Source organism: Erpetoichthys calabaricus, chromosome 3 (genome assembly GCF_900747795.2).
Source record: "Erpetoichthys calabaricus chromosome 3, fErpCal1.3, whole genome shotgun sequence".
Lineage (NCBI taxonomy): Eukaryota > Metazoa > Chordata > Cladistia > Polypteriformes > Polypteridae > Erpetoichthys > Erpetoichthys calabaricus.
The window spans coordinates 198,172,859-198,193,566 of NC_041396.2; the positions used below are offsets into that span (position 1 = coordinate 198,172,859).

At 32.9% G+C, this 20,708-nt stretch overlaps 1 protein-coding gene across 1 annotated transcript in view; it reads left to right on the forward strand.

The window, feature by feature from the left end:
- Positions 1-20,708, forward strand: part of lin28aa (lin-28 homolog Aa) — a 98,039-nt gene that overhangs the window by 72,185 nt on the left and 5,146 nt on the right. Inside the window, exon 3 of the mRNA XM_028796170.2 lies at positions 7,216-7,400. Within this exon, the coding sequence (XP_028652003.1) occupies positions 7,216-7,400 (185 nt within the window). The remainder of the gene's footprint in view (positions 1-7,215; positions 7,401-20,708) is intronic.

A 20,708-nucleotide genomic window follows, 5' to 3' on the forward strand; every position in this document is an offset into this window, starting at 1 on the left:
TAACAGAAGGTTACTTCCAGCAAGATGGAGCAATGTGCCACACTTTGGCAAGGAGCATGGCAGAAATTCAGTCCTTCTTCGGCAACAGGGTAACTTCAAAGGGGCTTTGGCCACCACGGTCGCCGGATCTGACACCACCAGACTTCTTCATTTGGGTTTGGGCTCAAATGATAAGTCTATCAGAACAAGCCTCACACTGTGGAAGATTTGAAGATAAACATCCAACGTGAAATTAACATAGAGAGCCATGTCGAAATGTGTCTGGCAGAAAATGGAAACTACTTCCAGCATCACATGTAATGCAATCGATTACGCATACAGTACATCAAAGTATATAGCGTATTTTTTTTGGTTCAGATTGCTTCATCCTAATGGGAGTTACAACGGAATATTCAGGACCTCTTTTGAGTGAATACGATTATAGCACATCTAAGCCACCAATTAATGGTCAATTTTTGACCTCTCAAACCCCCAAAGCAAAATTTCAATAATTTTTTGATGTCAAGGAAAAAAACTATAAAAAATAAAAGAAAAAGCTGTACAGACTGTATTTAAATAACGTTTCCAAAATGAATACTCTGCAAGGTGAGTGAATCTCCCTGTACTTTTCTTTTGCATAGGTTAACCTAGTTGTTTAATAGGATACTGTACATTCAGTTAACAAGAGATAATGCTTCTCAACATCATTTTAAAAGCACAGGCTGTGTAGGGGTGGTGAAGTTGCAATCTCTGTCAACAGGTGATCCTTACCTTCAGGATAAGTAATATGGTTATTCCACCTTTGCTACCATATCGTGGACTTTTTTGCATTAAATGATTTGTATGAGTTTTTGTGAGAATCTTGAGGACATACTGTATGTTTTGTGTACTTGGAGAAAAATCAGAAGGGGTAACTTTAGAAGGAAAAGACAGACTAACAAAATACAAATGTCATAGAGTGGTCATATTATAATGAAACAGTAAAAAGTAATACAGTAGTTGAAAAGTAGTCTAAAGAACTGAAAAATGTATTGTTTTAAATTGTATCCAACAGTGTGTGCTGCAATGTAATTATATACTACGCGCACATAATCAAGCAAACACAATGACATTTCCAAAGAAATCCCATGATTTTATTTAGAGGGAATGTTCTGTCTATAACTATGTTTATGAAACTACTAAGCACTTCATTGATTGTCCATATGGCTGTCAGAGAAGCAGTGCTGTATGTGAATGCAAAGAAAAGGTAAGTTGTTTAATGGTACAAAGGACCAATAAAAGCACATTTGAGACTGCTTTATCAGTAAGTTAATGGGGCTTCAGTGTACTCCTAAGAAAAGTGAAATTCTTTATTTCAACCTATGTACTGCATAATATTGTTCAATGCAGAAATAAATATGTTTAATGTCAAGTGCCATATGATGCACACTAGTAAGTCCTTTATACTTTCTAGCTAATGTAAATAATAAAAAAATAACTACTTGTGAAAAGCAGTTTATTGACTCATTGCAGATGTTTTATTAACTTCTTTCTCGCTCTGATGTTCATGTCCTAAAAAGGCACTTGCAGCACCCCTGCTATTTGCACAATATACCCAATTCCCACTTCCTCTGTTGAGAGTGCATTGTTTTAGGACTCCCCCGCTTGTTGTCTCACGTTCTCATTATTGCTCCATATAGTTTTTAATTGCACTGCTGTAAACAAGCTCTTTTTTTGCTCATTATTATTATGCAGTTGTCATCTTTTGTGCTGTTTTCACCTACTCAGTGTTTTTTTTAACTGTACTATTAATTCTAAAACTCTTGCTAACATTAATAATAATACATTTTATTTATATAGTTCCTTTTCCGTGCTTAGGGCACTTTTGATTAATTATTTCTTATATTATTCATTTCTTTCAGTCAGTCAGTCATTTTCCAACCCACTATATCCTAACACATGGTCATGGGGGTCTGCTGGAGCCAATCCCAGCCAACACATGGCACAAGGCAGGAACAAATCCCGGGCAGAGCATCAGCCCACCGCAGGACACATACACACACCAAGCACACACTAGGGACAATTTAGCGTCGCCAATGCACCTAACCTGCATGTCTTTGGACTGTGGGAGGAAACCGGAGCACCTAGTGGAAACCCACACAGACACGGGGAGAACATGCAAACTCCACACAGGGAGAACCCAGGAAGCGAGCCCAGGTCTCCTTACTGCAAGGCAGCAGCGCTACCACTGCGCCACCATGCTGCCCTCATTGCTTTCACCATTATGAAAAAAGTATGCTCTTCTATCAGTCTCCTATCTTTGTGGTCATGATTATGTACATTTTCTGTCCTTTTGAATATGCACAGTACAAATTTCTTTTTTTTATTTGTTACATGAGGTGTGTTTATTAATTTATTAAATTGTCATTATATGCATTTTGATAAATTGTTTTGTTCTACAAATGTGTGCCTTACAATAATTTAATTTTCACTATGCATTTTTTGTGTTTTATTGAATTTTCATATAATTAAATTACTAATACCAACGTTATTTCATCCATACTTGCGTGTTGCACCATTTTACTCTGTTGCATTTCTGCTATTCTATCCTTTGGATCTTTCTTTCATTAGACCCTCAGATAGACAGTTTTCTGAGTGTGGTGTTCCTATACTGCAAATATTCCCCAAGGCTTATGATAAGTAATGAAAATGAGTGATATGTGACTTGTGGAAAGATAATAAGTGATATGTGGAAAAGCAGGATCAGTTTTTTTTAAATATTTCTAATTGATTTTGCTACTTTTTTCTTGTGCAGTGATTGTTTAAAAGCAAAATAATTAAAATCAGTGTTTGATTTTTGATTGAATGCTGTTGAGCCTTTCTTGTTAATAAATAAAGAAAGCAGGTTGCAGTTGGTTTGTAGCTAAGTGTAAAACTTTTCTCAGATTGTACAACAAGCTAGTCAGGTATTTCATTTATAGAATATTTGTAAAGCTACTGCTTTATGCATCACAAAATGCAGTTTCTGCTTCTTCCATAATGTAAGTCATTTTTTTTCTTCATTGACATTCTAATGAGGTCATTTTTGATTTTCATCTCAGTTCTTCATTCTTGTCATTTCTCTTCAATCACTTATATTGATACCACTGTGGAAATGATATTGGCAAAATATTTTGATACATAATAAAAGACATTTTGTGATAGTGTCTGTTTCTTTATCTTTACATTGCCAAATGTTGCATGAAGGTAACAGAGACCATGAGAACATTAGAATTTATCCTGAGAGACAGCAGGGGTATCTTTTGTTCCTGATCCTAGCTGCAAACATAGGAAGCATCCTCAAATTGCAGGTCTGCATCCAATCCAGCATGTTAATCGCTGTCCTTTTCAAGGTTCTTTTAAGCAACACATCAATGTACAATCTAGTCAGCAAAATATTCTGTTTGCTGTATTGTTTAGGGTTTAATGAATAAATAAAAGGTATAATGAGCATGTATGACCTTTACTCATTATTCCTATAAGCATTCAATACACTGGATACTTGTTGAAATTTTTATATTTCAATAATTTGCTTTGTGTTTGGAAAAAAATAATTGGGCCACTTAAACACTTATTTTAAGAGTTCTCCTTCTAGAGATCTTAACATAGTAATGTATTTTTGTAAACATTTTGACTAAATAGTTCCCTCATTTGTATTATTGTATTGGCTAACTACTCATTTCAGAATACTTCTAGTGACCTTCTCATAAAAAGCCAAAAATACCACCCACCTCAAATTCTAATTTATACAGTTAATTTGCTGTTATGGCTAATCTTAAAATAGTGCACCTTCTTATACTCCAAAGCATTTTGAAAAAATGATCTGACACAGATAGTGAAGAGCAAAACCCTTGGATTTGATTTGCATATTGCTTGAGATTTGTCCCAAGTTGTAATGCCCAAAAATACTGAAAAAAAGCTGTTAAGTCCCTGCTGCTGAACACACAACCAATACATTGAATATGCACAGCAGTGAACTGTTTTGTGTGGTAGACCAAAAATTGATGGTCACTGCTATGGTTCAATTAGTGGGTCCTCGCAGCCAAGTACTATATAGTCTCAATGTACAATTTAATTCTGACTTCTTAAAACACTTAATCTTCTGCAAATTTTATCATCTTACTGCTCATATCACTTTTGGCATTTTAAAGATTTAATATAGTGTTCTTCATAGTCTTAGTTACATTCCAAGCAAACAACACAGATTGCTTACATGAAAACTAACACAGAAGACATGATTCTGGGGTCTTATTCTCCATTATTAAGCCTAGTCCAATAATGCAATATTTTGGCAATGACGTTTGACCACTGTGTCAGGTATTATAAGCAAGCTTATGAGTCCAAGGAAAATTCTCAAGAAAATATGCATTCTTTCCTGTCTTCTGACCCAATGAGATGGGAAAAATCTTCTAAGTTCATGCTTTAAAAGTTGTTTTGTGTGAGAAAATTGCTTGTCTTCTTTTATATTCAATAACAGCTTGTGAAGGAAACTACAACAACAACAACAACATTTATTTATATAGCACATTTTCATACAAAAAGTAGCTCAAAGTGCTTTACATAATGAAGAGAAGAAAAATAAAAGACAAAATAAGAAATTAAAATAAGACAACATTAATTAACATAGAAAGGAGTAAGGTCCGATGGCCAGGGTGGACAGAAAAAACTAAAAAAAACTCCAGAAGGCTGGAGAAAAAAATAAAATCTGTAGGGGTTCCAGGCCACAAGACCGCCCAATCCCCTTTGGGCATTCTACCTAACATAAATGAAATAGTCCTCTTTGTAGTTCGGGTTTTTCATGGAGTCACTTGATGCTGATGGTCATACAGACTTCTGGCTTTTAATCCATCCATCATTGTTGGAACATCATGGTGCTTTGGGTAGATGGTGGTGGCGCACGCCACCACCAACAGGACACCGGAAAAGGAAACAGAAGAGAGAGTAGGGGTTAGTACAGATTTTGAATGAATAGTTATTATAATGAATTAGATATACAGAGTATCAGGATTAAATTACAGTGAAGTTATGAGAAGGCCATGTTAAAGTAATGTGTTTTCAGTAGTTTTTTAAAGTGCTCCACTGTATTAGCCTGGCGAATTCCTACTGGCAGGCTATTCCAGATTTTAGGTGCATAACAGCAGAAGGCCGCCTCACCACTTCTTTTAAGTTTTGCTCTTGGAATTCTAAGGAGACACTCAGTTGAGGATGTGAGGTTACGTTTTGGAATATAAGGTGTCAGACATTCCGATATATAAGCCGGGGCAAGATTATTTAAAGCTTTATAAACCATAAGCAGAATTTTAAAGTCAATTCTGAATGACACAGGTAACCAGTGTAGTGACATCAAAACTGGAGAAATGTGTTTGGATTTTCTTTTCCTGGTAAGGATTCTAGCAGCTGCATTCTGCACTAGTTGCAAACGATTGATGTCTTTTTTGGGTAGTCCTGAGAGGAGTGCGTTACAGTAATCTAGCCGACTGAAAACAAACGCATGAACTAATTTCTCTGCATCTTTCGATGATATAAGAGGTCTAACTTTTGCTATGTTTCTTAGGTGAAAAAATGCTGTCCTAGTGATCTGATTAATATGCGATTTAAAATTCAGATTACAATCAATGGTTACCCCTAAGCTTTTTACCTCCGATTTGACTTTTAATCCTAATGCATCCAGTTTATTTCTAATAGCCTCATTGTATCCATTATTGCCAATCACTAAGATTTCGTTTTTTTCTTTATTTAATTTGAGAAAGTTACTATTCATCCATTCTGAGATACAAGTTAGACATTGTGTTAGCGAATCAAGAGATTTGGGGTCATCAGGTGCTATTGATAAATACAGCTGTGTGTCATCAGCATAGCTGTGGTAGCTCACGTTGTGCCCTGAGATAATCTGACCTAATGGAAGCATGTAGATTGAGAAGAGCAGTGGACCCAGGATAGAGCCTTGTGGAACACCATATAGAATATCATGTGTCTTTGAGTTATAATTACCACAACTAACAAAGAATTTTCTCCCTGCCAGGTAGGATTCAAACCAATTTAAGACACTGCCAGAGAGGCCCACCCATTGACTAAGGCAATTCTAATGAACTAATGAAGTATGCAGTTAGCTTCACTATATATGGCCACTAGAAAGGCAATTTAGCATTTAGTATATACTGAATTGTTATACATTTAAAGAACATTTTAGAGTTTTATTGTGAGTAAACAGAACAAGACAAAATAATTTGATGTTTTACACGATAGTTAATAAAAAAAATATATTGTACCCTGCATATATGGTTAAAGATTAACACTTTCCAAAAATATCTTTTTGTTTGTATTTATTTTAATTTGCTTACTTCAAGGATTTGAAAGTATTCAGTGGTATATTCTGCCTTTAGTTGATAAACATTTATTTCCCTCTAAATTATGTTTTATTTTGGGTTATAGTATGTTTCCAGTTCTGGGAAGACCTACTTCAGTGCATCTAACTAACTGATAAAATAAATTTTTGTACAACTTACAATTCCAGGCTGCAGTACTTACAAGCTAACTTTGCAGTTTAATAAAGAATGTTCAGTGGTTAATATTTTTGTGCACATTAGACGCACATTAAAATATTAATAATGCGTATATGAACATAGCTATTTTTACATAGATTGCATTTGTGTATACTTTTGAACTACCTTTGACTGTTTACAATAGGCTCTTGTGCACAGTATCTTAATTAACTATAGTAAAATAAAAGGTGGGCATAAGGCTAAGAGGCAGTCCACTCACAGAAAGAAATGATCCATTTGTCACCCCCTTCCCCCATTACAGGCTTGCTGTCTAGGCAGTAACCTACAGTAAGTCATCTCGGAGCACATTTTCTGTGATTATTTCACTTACTTGTAACCAGGGCAACAGTTAAAGACGGAAGGTGTAGAGGAGTGGAAAGGACTTCCATTGTGCCTTGATAGGCCTACCATCTCTTTCTGCATATTATTGTTATTATTAGTGTATAAGTGTGGTTTATTTCCAACAATTCTGATTAAATGAGGTTGCACCATTAAATTCAATTTTAAGTATATACATTTCTAAGTAAAAATTTTAAATGTGCATATTTTTTATTTTGACATTGTGTTTATTGTTAAAATATGCACATTAGAAATGTTTTTTTATTTTGTTTTAATTCCATAAAAATGTTGCAGAGATTTTACATTTCTAGTGGGAATTTTTTATTTCACTTTGCAGAGCAAACTTTTCATGGAAGGATTCCGGAGCCTAAAAGAGGGAGAGTTGGTAGAATTCACGTTTAAAAAATCTTCCAAAGGTTTAGAATCATTACGGGTAACGGGTCCAGGTGGCAGCCCCTGTGTTGGTAGTGAAAGGCGACCGAAAGGGAAGATTGTGCAAAAAAGAAAACCAAAGGGAGACAGGTAAGCACATTTATTTTTGATTTGGTTCTTTCTATATCTACTTGTATGAGTTGGTGTTTTATTCATGGATAATCAATCCCCTTTTTAATTTCATGAATTTGTATTTGAAAGTTTAAATTGTAATTTTGAAATTTACTCTCTGTATGGAGGTATTCTACAGTTCTTAACCTATCTTCTCTGACTTTCAGAGTTATAACTTTCCATGGAGAATTATGAAAGGAAAAACTGAAAATTTCAACTTTAACATTTGCGTAAATTCTTAATATTAATTTTACTTGAATCCCTATTCTCAGCCTTAAATGTATTATTTTGTTGAATCTAATATTAAGCATGGACACTTAGTTTGACTAGCACCCTGAGCTATTTCCTACAATGCATGCAGTGCTGCTGGGATAGGCTCTGGCTCCTCTGGTTTAAAGATGTTGTTATGTTATGTTATGTTATGTTATGTTATGTTATGTTATGTTATGTTATGTTATGTTATGTAGAATTTAGACCACATTCATACTGGTCATAATCCTTACCTATCCAAAAATGTAAATATATTATGACAAGAAATGTAAAACATTCTAGAACTATTCATTTAGCAATCAAGGCTTATCATGATATTTTTTTTTTATGAATTGATGAACTGAAAGAAAACATACCATTTTAAAAATAATGTCCAAATATATTTTTATGTTTTAAAAAATTCTCGATTTTTCCAGCATATACATTAAAATAGAGTGGGTATTATATTGTTTCTAAAGTCTATTGATTTTCTAAGCATATTTACATAATGCAGCATGAGTATGTGTCATAAAGACATATAATTAGAACACATTTACAGTGCCTTTCAATTTTGACTATATATCTTAAGTAACATATCAATACATTACATACAGAGGTTTAGTGACTTTTTAATATTTTACTGACAGCTATAATTGCTTAAATTTTGATTTTGTTGTAGAGTTGTAAATGATTTTAGAAATTGTATTTAAATTACTGTTGTGTTATTTATTTTGTTTTTAGATATTTTATATGACTTATTTTAGTATTTTGTGATCAATGTGCTTTTGTTAATGTTAACTTATTTGAATGATATGTAATAATCAGTGAAACAATATTAAATAGTTTTTAATTGATTATTGTTGATATAATCCTAATTTCAGAGAAAGCTTGAAAATCTAATAACCTTCTCTTTCTCTAAGAATTTTTTATAGTGGAGGGTATATTTTGATAATTTGTTAACCATTATCTTAAGGTTCAGACACTTCAGTATATTTGTAACAGTTACAAATCACAGACTGCTCTAATTTCATTGCTTCTGGTTATAACACGGCCTCCCATAGCTTTCAGGTTAAGCACACCATGCCAAGAATAATTTTACTTTGAAGATATATTGAGTTCCACTGTACTTTCCCAATGATATTTAAGGTCTGTTTTAGTGAGATTACCCTAAAAGTTACCTAGAAATGCAGAAGGGGACAACACTGTGAATTATATTAATTTGTTACTTTATTTTTAGTAAAGATTCTTGTTCTTTGTCTGCATTTAAATCAAACATGCTCAGCTGAACAGCAGGCTGGATTATATTAATTTTAATATACTTTTAAATGTTTATTTAAAAGATGCTTGCCATTGATAGTTCACTTTCATCCAGATATTTTAACAATAAAAAAGCCAAAACTAATGTATGCTTCAAAAAGACTAAAATAAAACCTGGTGGGAAATGTTCAACCATCCTTTTTTCAGCATTTCCAAAATCAGGAAACCAGTTGATTCTAAGTACTGAATCTTAATTCACACTGCATGTTTTTCAAACCACCTAAATGTGTGTGATTTTAATAGCTTTTTCGTTTTTGAAATTGAGTTCTTTCAGGCATGAATTATCAGTCCACATCTTTTATGGTCTGCCTGTTCTGACCTTTGAACTCTCTTCTTGCAAGGTCAACATCTGAGGGCAGGAGATTAAGGCAGTTTAAAGCCTGAAATGGTAACTGGAATGGAAAAATTAGCTTGCACATTTCAGAAGCAAAAATATCAAAGTTGTCAAAGAGTTTTCTTTTTTTCTAATTAATTATGGAGTGCAACTAGCTAATTGTATGCTATTATGGTGTTGGCAGTTTACAATATTAATATATTAAAAAGTTATAAGTTTACAGTCGGTAAATTGAACATGTTTCTGAGAAATTTGGTGTTGTGTTGTTGAATGTTACTTATTTATACTCATTGTGCACAGTATCACTTTAGAAATTTAAAATTGAGGTGGTATACAATTCTTGTTTAAATGTAATTTTTAGTTCTGTTGAATACCATCTTTTTTTTTGATGAACAGATTTATTGAAGATATAATGCATTGCTGATAATGAAATGTGAATATAGTTATTCATATTTGATGTAATTAATTTCATTTTGAAAATTAAACATACTGGTCCGATTATGTAATTTTCATCCATGTCTGAATGTACTAAAACAAATTACATTATTTTTAGTACTTAACTAACTGTAAAAAGATAGACAAGACTTGTTTTCACAAATCTTTTCTAATACCTGAATCTGTCTTTTTTAACCTCATATATTAACCTTTTGGAATAGCTGTTTTCTTTTCTTAATCATGTCTCTTTCTGTGAATATTGAGCATGTTAATTCAATTTCTATTTTTAATTAACCTAACTTTATAATATAATGTTAAATGCAATACTCATTTTGTACATGTTATAGTAAAAATAAAAGATATTCGTCACTGTACAATTTACAGCATATTTAAAACTAATTTAATTTTGCTTAGGCTGATTAAATTTGTTTTTATTAAGAATGTTTTTAATTAAGTGGACCAATCAATGATTTAGCACAATGGCAAAAAAGCTTTGTCATTGGGTGTTTGCAATATTGTGAAGCATAAACATACTGTAAGTCACAAAGAGCTCCATTGAAACAATAGTTTGTAAAAATAAATTTTACTGACATTATAGTTAGTACTTATTAAATGCAATTAATTATAATGTTAAAGGTGGCTGACTGGCTGATTAATTAATTTTTCCATTAAAAATCTTTACAGATTTCCAACTTTTTGTTATAAAAAGATTTTAGTTATACTGTACTTATGAATTCTCCAATGTGATTAAACTCCCTTTGTCAGATTTATTCACATTGAAAATGTATAAATAATTTGAAAGAACATTGGTTTTCTGGTTCTAGTTGATTTTAACAGTTGAAACGTTTGAACTAAAATTATTTTATTACAAAGTTAATAAATCAAACAAGTTAACAGAACAAACATTTACATTTTTATAAATGCTTTCACAATTTTTTTATTTCAGTATAATTATGATTCTGAATTTGAGAATGAAGTATTTTTCATATTAGTATACAGTAGTTTTGTCCAAATTATTGAGGTTTTGGTTTTTTTTCTTTTACAGTACATTATATTCAGTTTTACTGACATTATTGAAGATTTCTTAAATGATGGTTTTTCTAACAGTTTATTAAAACAGCTAATTTGTTTTATAATCAATTATTACATTATTACATAATACATTCAGATTATTTGGTAAAGTGCAAACTGTGCATTTTCTGTATGCATTTGAAACTTGTAATGCAGTTTCTTCATACAAAGTTAACTGCAGTCACATCTTTAGTGAGATAAAGCCAAACAGCATGTTGGAAATAGCATGTAACACTCAGTTGTTTTCTTCTTGTTTTTTCTTTCCTTATTTTATTTTTATACGAATTTCTTGTGTTATTATAATCATGAATCCTGAGGTAAAGGCTGATTTCTGGTCCTCCATTTCTTTCTGTAGTAGATTTGTGCCTTAGCTGAGTTGATAGCTATGATAATTTCACTGGCTAAAACAGTTTCTTGAGAGCATGAATGAAATGAAAGGTGGGGGTTGGCAGGAATAGGTAGTTGGCCCCACAGGAGTGCAGATCTAACCTAAATTCCAGTGCCCTTCCCCCTCTTTGCCTGCTCTAATTTAAGATGCCACCATGCTTGACCCCATGCTGGCTTCCAGATAATTCATGTAGAACTTTTTGTTTCATTTAAAAGCAACTGATAAGCATTTAAACATGTTTCATGTACACACATTGGGTCTATGGATTTTTTTTTCTTGTATATATTTAAATGGAGCTGTATCTGGTTAAACATTCAATTATAATTTGATGTTTTGCTAACAGAAAGAGAACACTAGTGTTGATTTATTTGTATATTAACTATTAAATTATTAAGAAATCCGTGAAAGCAAAAATGAAAACATCAATGATTTTTGTAAAGCTGACTCATGAAAAGGGGTTCCTCATTCCAAGCCCATTCATGAATATACTTACTGAAACACTTCATTAATTATTAATTGTAACTTGGCCCAGTTCAGCTCTTTTTTCTTTGATGAATTGATAGTTAAGGAAACATCTGAACCACAGAGTACAGCTCAACATCAAAGGAAAAATTATATATATATATATATATATATATATATATATATATATATATATATATATATATATATATATATATAAATAAAATAAGAAAGAGAATCAAATTTTGGTGATACGATTCAAGAGTGAGAATTCAAATTTTACAAGACATTTTTGTTTTTTGTTGATAATCTATAGATCTTAGGTTAAGAAATGTTTTTCAATCAACCTAAGTAAAAGCATGTTTTCTTATTATTCATTTACTCTTTCAATTCTATAAGGTAGAATATTTTGTTCTTGAAATAAGTCATAAACATTTGTGCAGTACCTTAACTATGTAACATACTAGAAATTATTTACATCAAGTTTTATGATTAACAGCAACATTGATGCCACTCTTGTAAGTCTTTTATGATTAAGATGATGTAACTAAAATGTAACGGATTAAACTCTAGTAACATACTTCTTTTTAGGATGTATACTCTATATTTAACCATTAACACATATCAAAGTATTTTATTATTTGTGCATCAGTGTTGGTCAGTATCCTAAAAAAACTGTGTTATATATTTTAAGGATTGCTCATTTATTCCCTGAATAAATGAATAACATTATCAAAACTTTACCAGGACTGTAAAACAGAGGCTTTTGGATGCATTTATTTTTGAGAATGTGACTTATTGTATGTGACAGAATTACAGATGTGCCGTAATCGTACTATTTTTGAAAGTAAAATGAATACATATATACAGTTGTGAAAGTGAAGATGCATAATTGTGAACACCTTCAAGATTTTTGTACACTGTTGATTATTGATTAATATTGATTTGATATTAATTAAACGCTCCTCAGTGAGAAAACATGGATGTAGGAAAAAGAGATTCCATTTAGGCGTATAATGTTCTTGTTTTTATATATTCTTTCTTTTTGTCTTGAATTAACTATACTATAATATATTATTAAGCATGTTCAAAATCCAAACTCTTTTCATAGTCCTTGGGTGATGGATGCCCTTCCACTCTGCAAGTTACCCAGTTACATGCTATACCTTAAAAACAGGAAGCTACCTAGTAACTTAGACGGCCTCAAATGAATGGAAGGGTTATTTCCTTTGTGTCAGCCAGCCCTCTTGTAGAAGTACCTTTTTGAAAAGAGCGAGGGAAGTAGCAATAGCTACTTAGACTTTCTGATTTGCTTTTTTATGAGCTTGTATATGGCATTACACTTTAGTTCTCAGTGTTTATTGGATGAATTTTAAAGGTTATCATTGAAACAATTCTGATTTATTGTAATGTATGTCTTTTTCAACTCATAACATGTATTTGTTTACAAACATGGATCATATATCTGTTTAGATGTGCTGAAATTTATATTATGTGTATATGTAGGTGTGTTAAATAGGTAGTTGATATAATTAGTTTAGATATTCCATTTCTGATTGTGTAGTGACAAGCTCTTGCAGAATAAAAAGGGTTAAAGAGCACTGGCAATGTGAGCATGCTCCAGTGATGCAGTTATGCTTAGAGGTGGCTGACCATTTCCATTTTGCTGTAAATCCCTTGAGAACGAAAGCATTTCAGAATAGGGGTATGATCTGTGCAGCTAGAGGGAATGATTGACATGGAATGAATAAATAGTCAGAAGAACAGAATAAATACCACCCCTCCCCCTAGAGCTAAAGCACATGCTAACAGGCGCGCATACAGTTTAAAGCCATCCTGTTGTTTGAGAAGAGCTTTCCTCAAAGAGACCCATATGTGTGACCTGAGTTCATCACTGCTGGTAATTCTTTGTGCAGTTCATTCTCTCTGTTTTTATCATTGGTCTGAAGCAGTGGCCAATTAAACAAATTGAGCAACCAATACATAGATGATACAGAACATGACCGAGAAGACTTTGTTGAATCAGGGCATAATGGCAATTTGGTTCATCAGCCTTGCAGTAAAATGGTTCAGTAAATTATATATCAGAGAGTAGTTAAATTGGCTTTTTCTAAAGCAGTGTTTTTGTATTTAAAAATTATGTATTACTACTGTTGGATTCGGACTGTATTACATTTATGAAAGAAGGCAGGTTTTATCATATTCAAAGATTTAATTAATGTTACTTTTTAGGGGATAATGATTACAGACATTTTAATGTCTTTTAATTTATTAAAAATTGGTATTTATTACAGCTTAACATTGTAACTTACCTATTTGTCCATTGCCATTGTTCCCTGCTAGCTACCCTATGACACGAATCCTAAAATCCTCATCTTTGAAGAACACTTAAGCTGCAATAATAAAGTCATGGCAGTTTCACAATAAAAATCATTCTTTTATTGTCAGCTGCTGCATTCATGTGTTTCCAATTGTTCATTTAATGAAAAAGTATTTTTGCCATTTTCCTGCCCTGGGAACTATAAAAACATTTCCAGTTAAATTTGCGTAAGGTTAAATATAAATACATATTTTTCCTTTAATTTGTCTTCTTAACATGCTTAATCTAATACTGGGTTGCAATGGGCTGGAACTTGACCCAGCAGTATCAGACATAAGGCATGAACCAGTCTTTGGAGGGAAGTATGTTATTTCTGAAAGTAATGTCCCATACTTCATTTTTTTCCAGTTTGGGAAAAATAATTTTAATATTTAAATTCAGTTATATTTAGAGAATAGTTAATGTCAAAATTAGAAGTGAGATGATAATGAATGCAGTACTTATTATTTTTCATTGTGATAAGTCTTTAATATACCAAGAACAAGTAGTTCATGTACCAAATGTTCTGCTCATGCTGAAGTGAAATGTTTACAAAGAAAAGACTCAGTATGAAGTATACCATTAGTAACCATTGTCAACTGTTGTCACGTTAAATTACTCTGACACACTACAAATTAGGACTTTCTGTTTATCACCAGAAGACAGCTGGGATTCAAGGAGGGTGTACTATATTGAATTTAGGGTTTACAAACTGATGTAATTAAAGAGAAAGAGGAAATTTCAAATTCAGCTGCAGTGCTTGGAAGCTCTGCCCGATGCTTAGTTTGCTTTCATCCATGCCTCCACGTGTGAAAGAAAGAAAAGAATTCTAATGTTTTTAAAAGCAGTGTTTTTCCACAATGTTTAAATAACATTGGGACTAGAATGGTGTTCAACACATTTTACTTGTGTATGAAAAGTAATAATCTACGTGTAACCCTTGACATATAATATTCATTCAGTTCCAATCAGTTGAAATTCACATTTGTATATATTGAAACAACATCTTAGTGTGAAACATACCAATCTCAAATGTTGTTTGCCAAATCTTACAAGGACTCACTCAGCTAAATTTACACATTTTACTGATGTTTGTGAAATATATCTTAAGTAAATATCATGAGGAAATGTTTGAGATATCTGAGGTTAATTTTCACACTTAAAAATTATTTAAGTGGAAAGAATTGAGTCAAGATTATTCTTATTGTATTGGTTTTAAACTGACTTATTTTTGCTGATAGGGATAATAACTTCAGTCACATAAAAAGGAACAGTAAGTTGCTATAATTTTTAGAATTTAGTGGCAGTATTTTTTATATTGTAAAGCAGAAAAACTGCAATGTTATCATACAATGACAAAAACTATTGGGGTAGTATTGTATTACAGGATCCTTGGCAATTACAAACTCTAGTTGATATGCAGTAATACGAATGACACATCCTACACAGCAGCATTATACTCTTTATTGTGAGGGGTCTGTTCTACCTTACATTGCTTTCTATTTTTCCCTTATTAAAAGTCAGTTCTTATCAAAGAATATTTTACATGTCAGTGCTCAGAGATGTGTTCTTTGAAGCTATCCAAATGAACAATTTACTGTAATAATAAATTACATTTCGACACTTCAGCAAGTCATGTAAATGCATAAAGTTAAAGTCAGTAACAATGTTGTTTACTTGCCCAGCTATTAAACTATTATTAATATGGTGATTACAATATATAAGTCTTTATTAATTTTGCAGAAGTGACTAATCATGTATTATCTGAAAATATGGAAAAACCAAATGTTCTTGTATTATACAGTATAGTAATCACAGTAATTTATGTTTAAGGATTTTCTGTTTATCTTTGTTTTTCATTGAAATGCTTGTGCATCTAGTAAACAGGCTGACTGATGTCATATTTTTGCTTTTTTCTAACTGTGTTTAAGAATCTGAATGCAACACACATACAAATTTGAAAATACAGTACAGTGGAACCTCGGTTTGCGAGTAACTTGGTTTACGAGTGTTTTGCAAGACGAGCAAAAATTTTTAATAAATTTTGACTTCATAAACGAGCGAGGTCTTGCAATACAAGTAGTATGTATACGTTTTGTCTGCTGAGCGTCATGTGATCACAACTGAGCTGATGGTTCTTATCTCTCTCTCGCTGTGGGATTGTGGGCAATCGTCTCCTATTCTCCATCTGAGTCGGTGTGCCTCACTCATATAGTCAACATCCGTATGAGCTTATACTGTTTACTGCAGCATTAGCATTGTGACTGTGTGTGTGTGTGTGTGTGTTTTGCGTGTGTGTATGTGTATGTGTGTGTGCTCACTCGCTCACATGTGTGTATGTGTGTGTGCACGTGCGCGCGTGTGTGCTGTGACATGCGAGTCCCCGTCTTGCACCATAAAACACGAAGCTGAGTCTCAGTGCTTTAGCAACACCAGCTTTATTCAGCTTGAAACAGCAACAGCGAGGTTATTTATACACAGACACAGCAGTCAGGCAGGGTCCTGCACATTTATAATGTTCCTTGTATCACCCATCGACGGCAGGCGCTTATAGCATGTCCGGATTCGCTTTTACGGCGAACTGCTACAGCGCTGGGAGACTGCAATTGCTTTGGGATGCTCTTCCGCGTGTCGTCCCGTTGGGTGCAATCCCACAAGAGTTTAGAAACTCACTCACACCAGCCATGATTCTTTTCAAAGGTAAAGTGCAGGTTAATTTGTTTTATGTATTTTTACTTTATATTTTGTATTAATCATTTTTATATGAATGGTTTTGGGTTGTGGAACAAATCATCTGAGTTTCCATTATTTCTTATGGGGAAATTCACCTTGATAAACGAGTGCTTTGGACTACGAGCACGTTTCCGGAACAAATTATGCTCGCAAACCGAGGTTGCACTGTATATACTTCTAGAAAGGTATTGTTTGTAAATGTGTAATATGTCTGTGATCCTTTAGGAACACTTAAATAGTGTTTTCATTGAGTTTTAGGCTTAATTAGTTAAATGGTCTGGATTTGTAATCAAACTAGAGTATTCACATATAAAGGTAATTTCACAAAATCCATTGCTAAAATATAAAGTGCAATATAAATAAAATTTATTATTATTATTATTATTATTATTATTATTGGCTATCATTTTCTTATATACATGTGCTACAGCTTCTCCCTTTTTTTTATTAACTGTTCTTGAGATGTGTTACTGCATTCAGTTAATAATATAGCATTATGGTATATTGAAAATATTATCAATATCTGTGCATGTGTCTAGGCCTGCATTTGTTCATGATGTAATTTAAAATTCTTAGGCTCTTTTTGAAAGCATTGCCACATCAAACATAAAATTGCATTTGTCAGTAAATATTAGAAGGCACAGCCAGGCTGTGTAAAACATTTTGTTTTTGTAATCAGAATGGGCATGTACAGAATTTATTTTTTTATATTTTATCTGAATACTAACTGCATACTTTTAACATATAACAGAATTCTTAGTTAACATAATTTTTTCTTTTCTCTTATTGCCTAACATTCTCAAACTTTCTGTTGTTCACATTAATTTTTAGGGAGGCACGGTGGTGCAGTGGTAGCGCTGCTGCCTCGCAGTTAGGAGACCTGGGTTCGCTTCCTGGGTCCTCCCTGTGTGGAGTTTGCATGTTCTCCCCGTGTCTGTGTGGGTTTCCTTCAGGTGCTCCAGTTTCCTCCCACAGTCCAAAGACATGCAGGTTAGGTGCATTGGCGATCCTAGATTGTGCCTAGTGTGTGCTTGGGGTGTGTGTGTGTGTGTGTGCCCTGTGGTGGGCTATCGTCCTGCCCGGGATTTGTTTCCTGCCTTGCGCCCTGTGCTGGCTGGGATTGGCTCCAGCAGACCCCCGTGACCCTGTAGTTAGGATAATGCGGGTTGGATAATGGATGGGTGGACATTAATATTTATTTGTGATTACTTTTAATTATCTTGCACCATTGCTTTTGGAAATCTTCGCGTTTTGTGCATCCACAGATTCACTGTTGGATTTATTCAGTCTCCAATTTGTTGTATTTGAGTAGTTTATCATTAGCAAGTACCTGTGGTATTTTTAAAGGCTAATATTTTCTTGCTAATTTAATGTAAATTTCTGCTGTCTTACTGTGTATCAATGCAAGTTCCTTCAGTGTCACAGAAAGCTATATATTAAGTGTAACACATGCATTTTCTTGTTTTCTCACTCTTTATACACATATGCATAAATATATATAAGAGTGTGGAATTTGGAGTCTGCAAATTCTTCAGGGGTCTCCGTGACCCTATAGGTTTTTGTCCTAGGTACCCTGGTTTCCCTCCCTGATACCAAGGATGTGTGTCATAGACTGATTGGTGGTTCTCAGCTGACCCGTTACAAGCAAGTAGGGGTTTGTGAATAAAATAATAAAATAATGATATCTAATATGAAAAATATTTATAGTATACATTAAAGTCAAAGTTTATTGTACAGTATAATTTTTTTCTTGTTTTCTTAAATTTTGTACAGCCAGTGGAGATTTTATTTTGTTGGGGTATTTAAGTTTACATAGTTTCTAATGTGTTTATAGTATAAGATGGGTAGAAATGGAGCTAGATTTTCTTTTTCAATAGATTACTGTTAATGTTTTACATTTGAATGAGACATGTCTTCTTTTACTACACATAGTTAGTTCTCCAGTCTCTTGTTACATTGTATTTGTTGGTCTTTTTCATTTTTTAAAAATATTTGTGTTAACCATTTGAGAATGTTATGTTCTTTTGTGTTATGTTATTTATTATTTTATGTATTTCCCTAGTTTTGATGAGTTGTAATGCTATACTATAGTGAAACAGTAGCCAGAAAGTATTTGTGTGATTTTTCTTATGCTTAAAAAAATAATCCATGGATATACAATAATAAGGAAGTGACCTAAGTTACATAATAACAAATAACTGCAGTCTATCACTTAAGTACTTGCATTGCCTTCTTAATTCATTGTAAAATCCTATTTCTATTGTTCATTACAGTTTGCCTAATTTAATCGTTTGATATGGCGCCATCTACTGGGAATTTTGTAAAACTGACTTGTTCGAACAGTATGTGAAGGAAGTGAAAAAAGTAAAAGATCTTGTTAGATGCAGTGTGTGAATGAAAGCGTTGTTTCTGTCTATTTAATATATATGATAAACTACTAACTCAGTTTTAACATAGTCGTAATTTCAATGTAAACAATTTCATGCATACAACATGGAAATGCACATTGATGTCTTTTGGTGAAGAAATAAAAAATATATATCTAATTCAGAAGTTTCCACTAATTGAATCTCACTCAATATTAAATCCAAAAAATTATTTTTTGTTTGTTACCTCTCTATTTTACTTTAGTATTTTTTCCCCATTCATCCATTGTCTCTACCCATCTGATTCAGAGTCACAAGGAGATGAGCCCAGTCCTGGGAGATGTAGGCAGATGGCATAAACCAACAACGCAAACCCATAACCACTCACAGTATTCACACTGGGGTAATTTAAGATCACTAACTAACCTGAGACACACATCTTTGCAAAAAAAAAAAAAGTCACAGGAAAATGTGCATACCACACAATACTGTGCCACCTTGCCCGCCAGAATGTTTTCTGTGCCCCAGCAAAGTAAATTTCCATATGCTTATTTTGTATATGGTCTCACAGTGACTGTGATCAGACTACAGTTTGAACCCTTTGATTTCGAGCTGTGAGATGTTAGTGCTCACAATGCCAACCATATTTTGAACTTTCTAAATTAATATTCACAGTGGGAAAATTCTTTATTTTGTAATAATTCCAATGTTCACATTATACCAATTTCTTTTTAAAGAAACATTATATACACAATTTAAATAAAAAAACACATTTTCAGCTCTGGAAACATTGTGTAGCTAATAAAATACAATCTGAAAGTGTAAAAATATACAAACAATGAAATATTTAATTTTTAAAGGTGATTTACAAATATCTCATTGTTGCAGGAATAGTTTTGTGGTAGAGCAGAGTGCTTTGTTCTAAATAAATTAACAAGCACATTGTTGTTTTCATCCTACAATGCCTTGAAGTTATATAGCACAATCACTTCACACTGTGTAACCAATAAACAGTTTTATAAATTGACTGACAAGCCAAGTAAAATCTATATTTAACTAATATATATATAGATGAGCTCAAAAAGTTAGACTGTAAAGATAAAGGTTTCCAGCTGCTCATTTTATTCTTTAACCAAAAAAATGAAATGAGCTGATTTTCAGTTAGGGGAGCATTTCAAATGAAGTAGCCCTGTCATGTGTGATGGGGGTCCTAAAAGAGTGTCCATGAAGGACTGTTCATTTTTCATGTTGTCATTCTGGGTTATTGAGAGTATATATTTGGGAAAAAATGTCAAATGTATCCACTTCAAATGAAATCTACAACACAATAAAATGTACAGAAAGTGAAGGGGATATAATGCTTTCTAAATCCAGTCCTGTGTGGAGAGCGCATTGGTAGTAAGACAAGCACTATATAAATGTAAAGAACTATTATTATTATTATTATACATGCCATAGATACAGTAGATTTCAGTGATTCTGATAAATACAGTAATGTTGATTCATAAAGAATACATCTTAATGAGGGGAATAGCTAGTATAAAGCCAAATAGTGACTTCTGATTGACTGTAC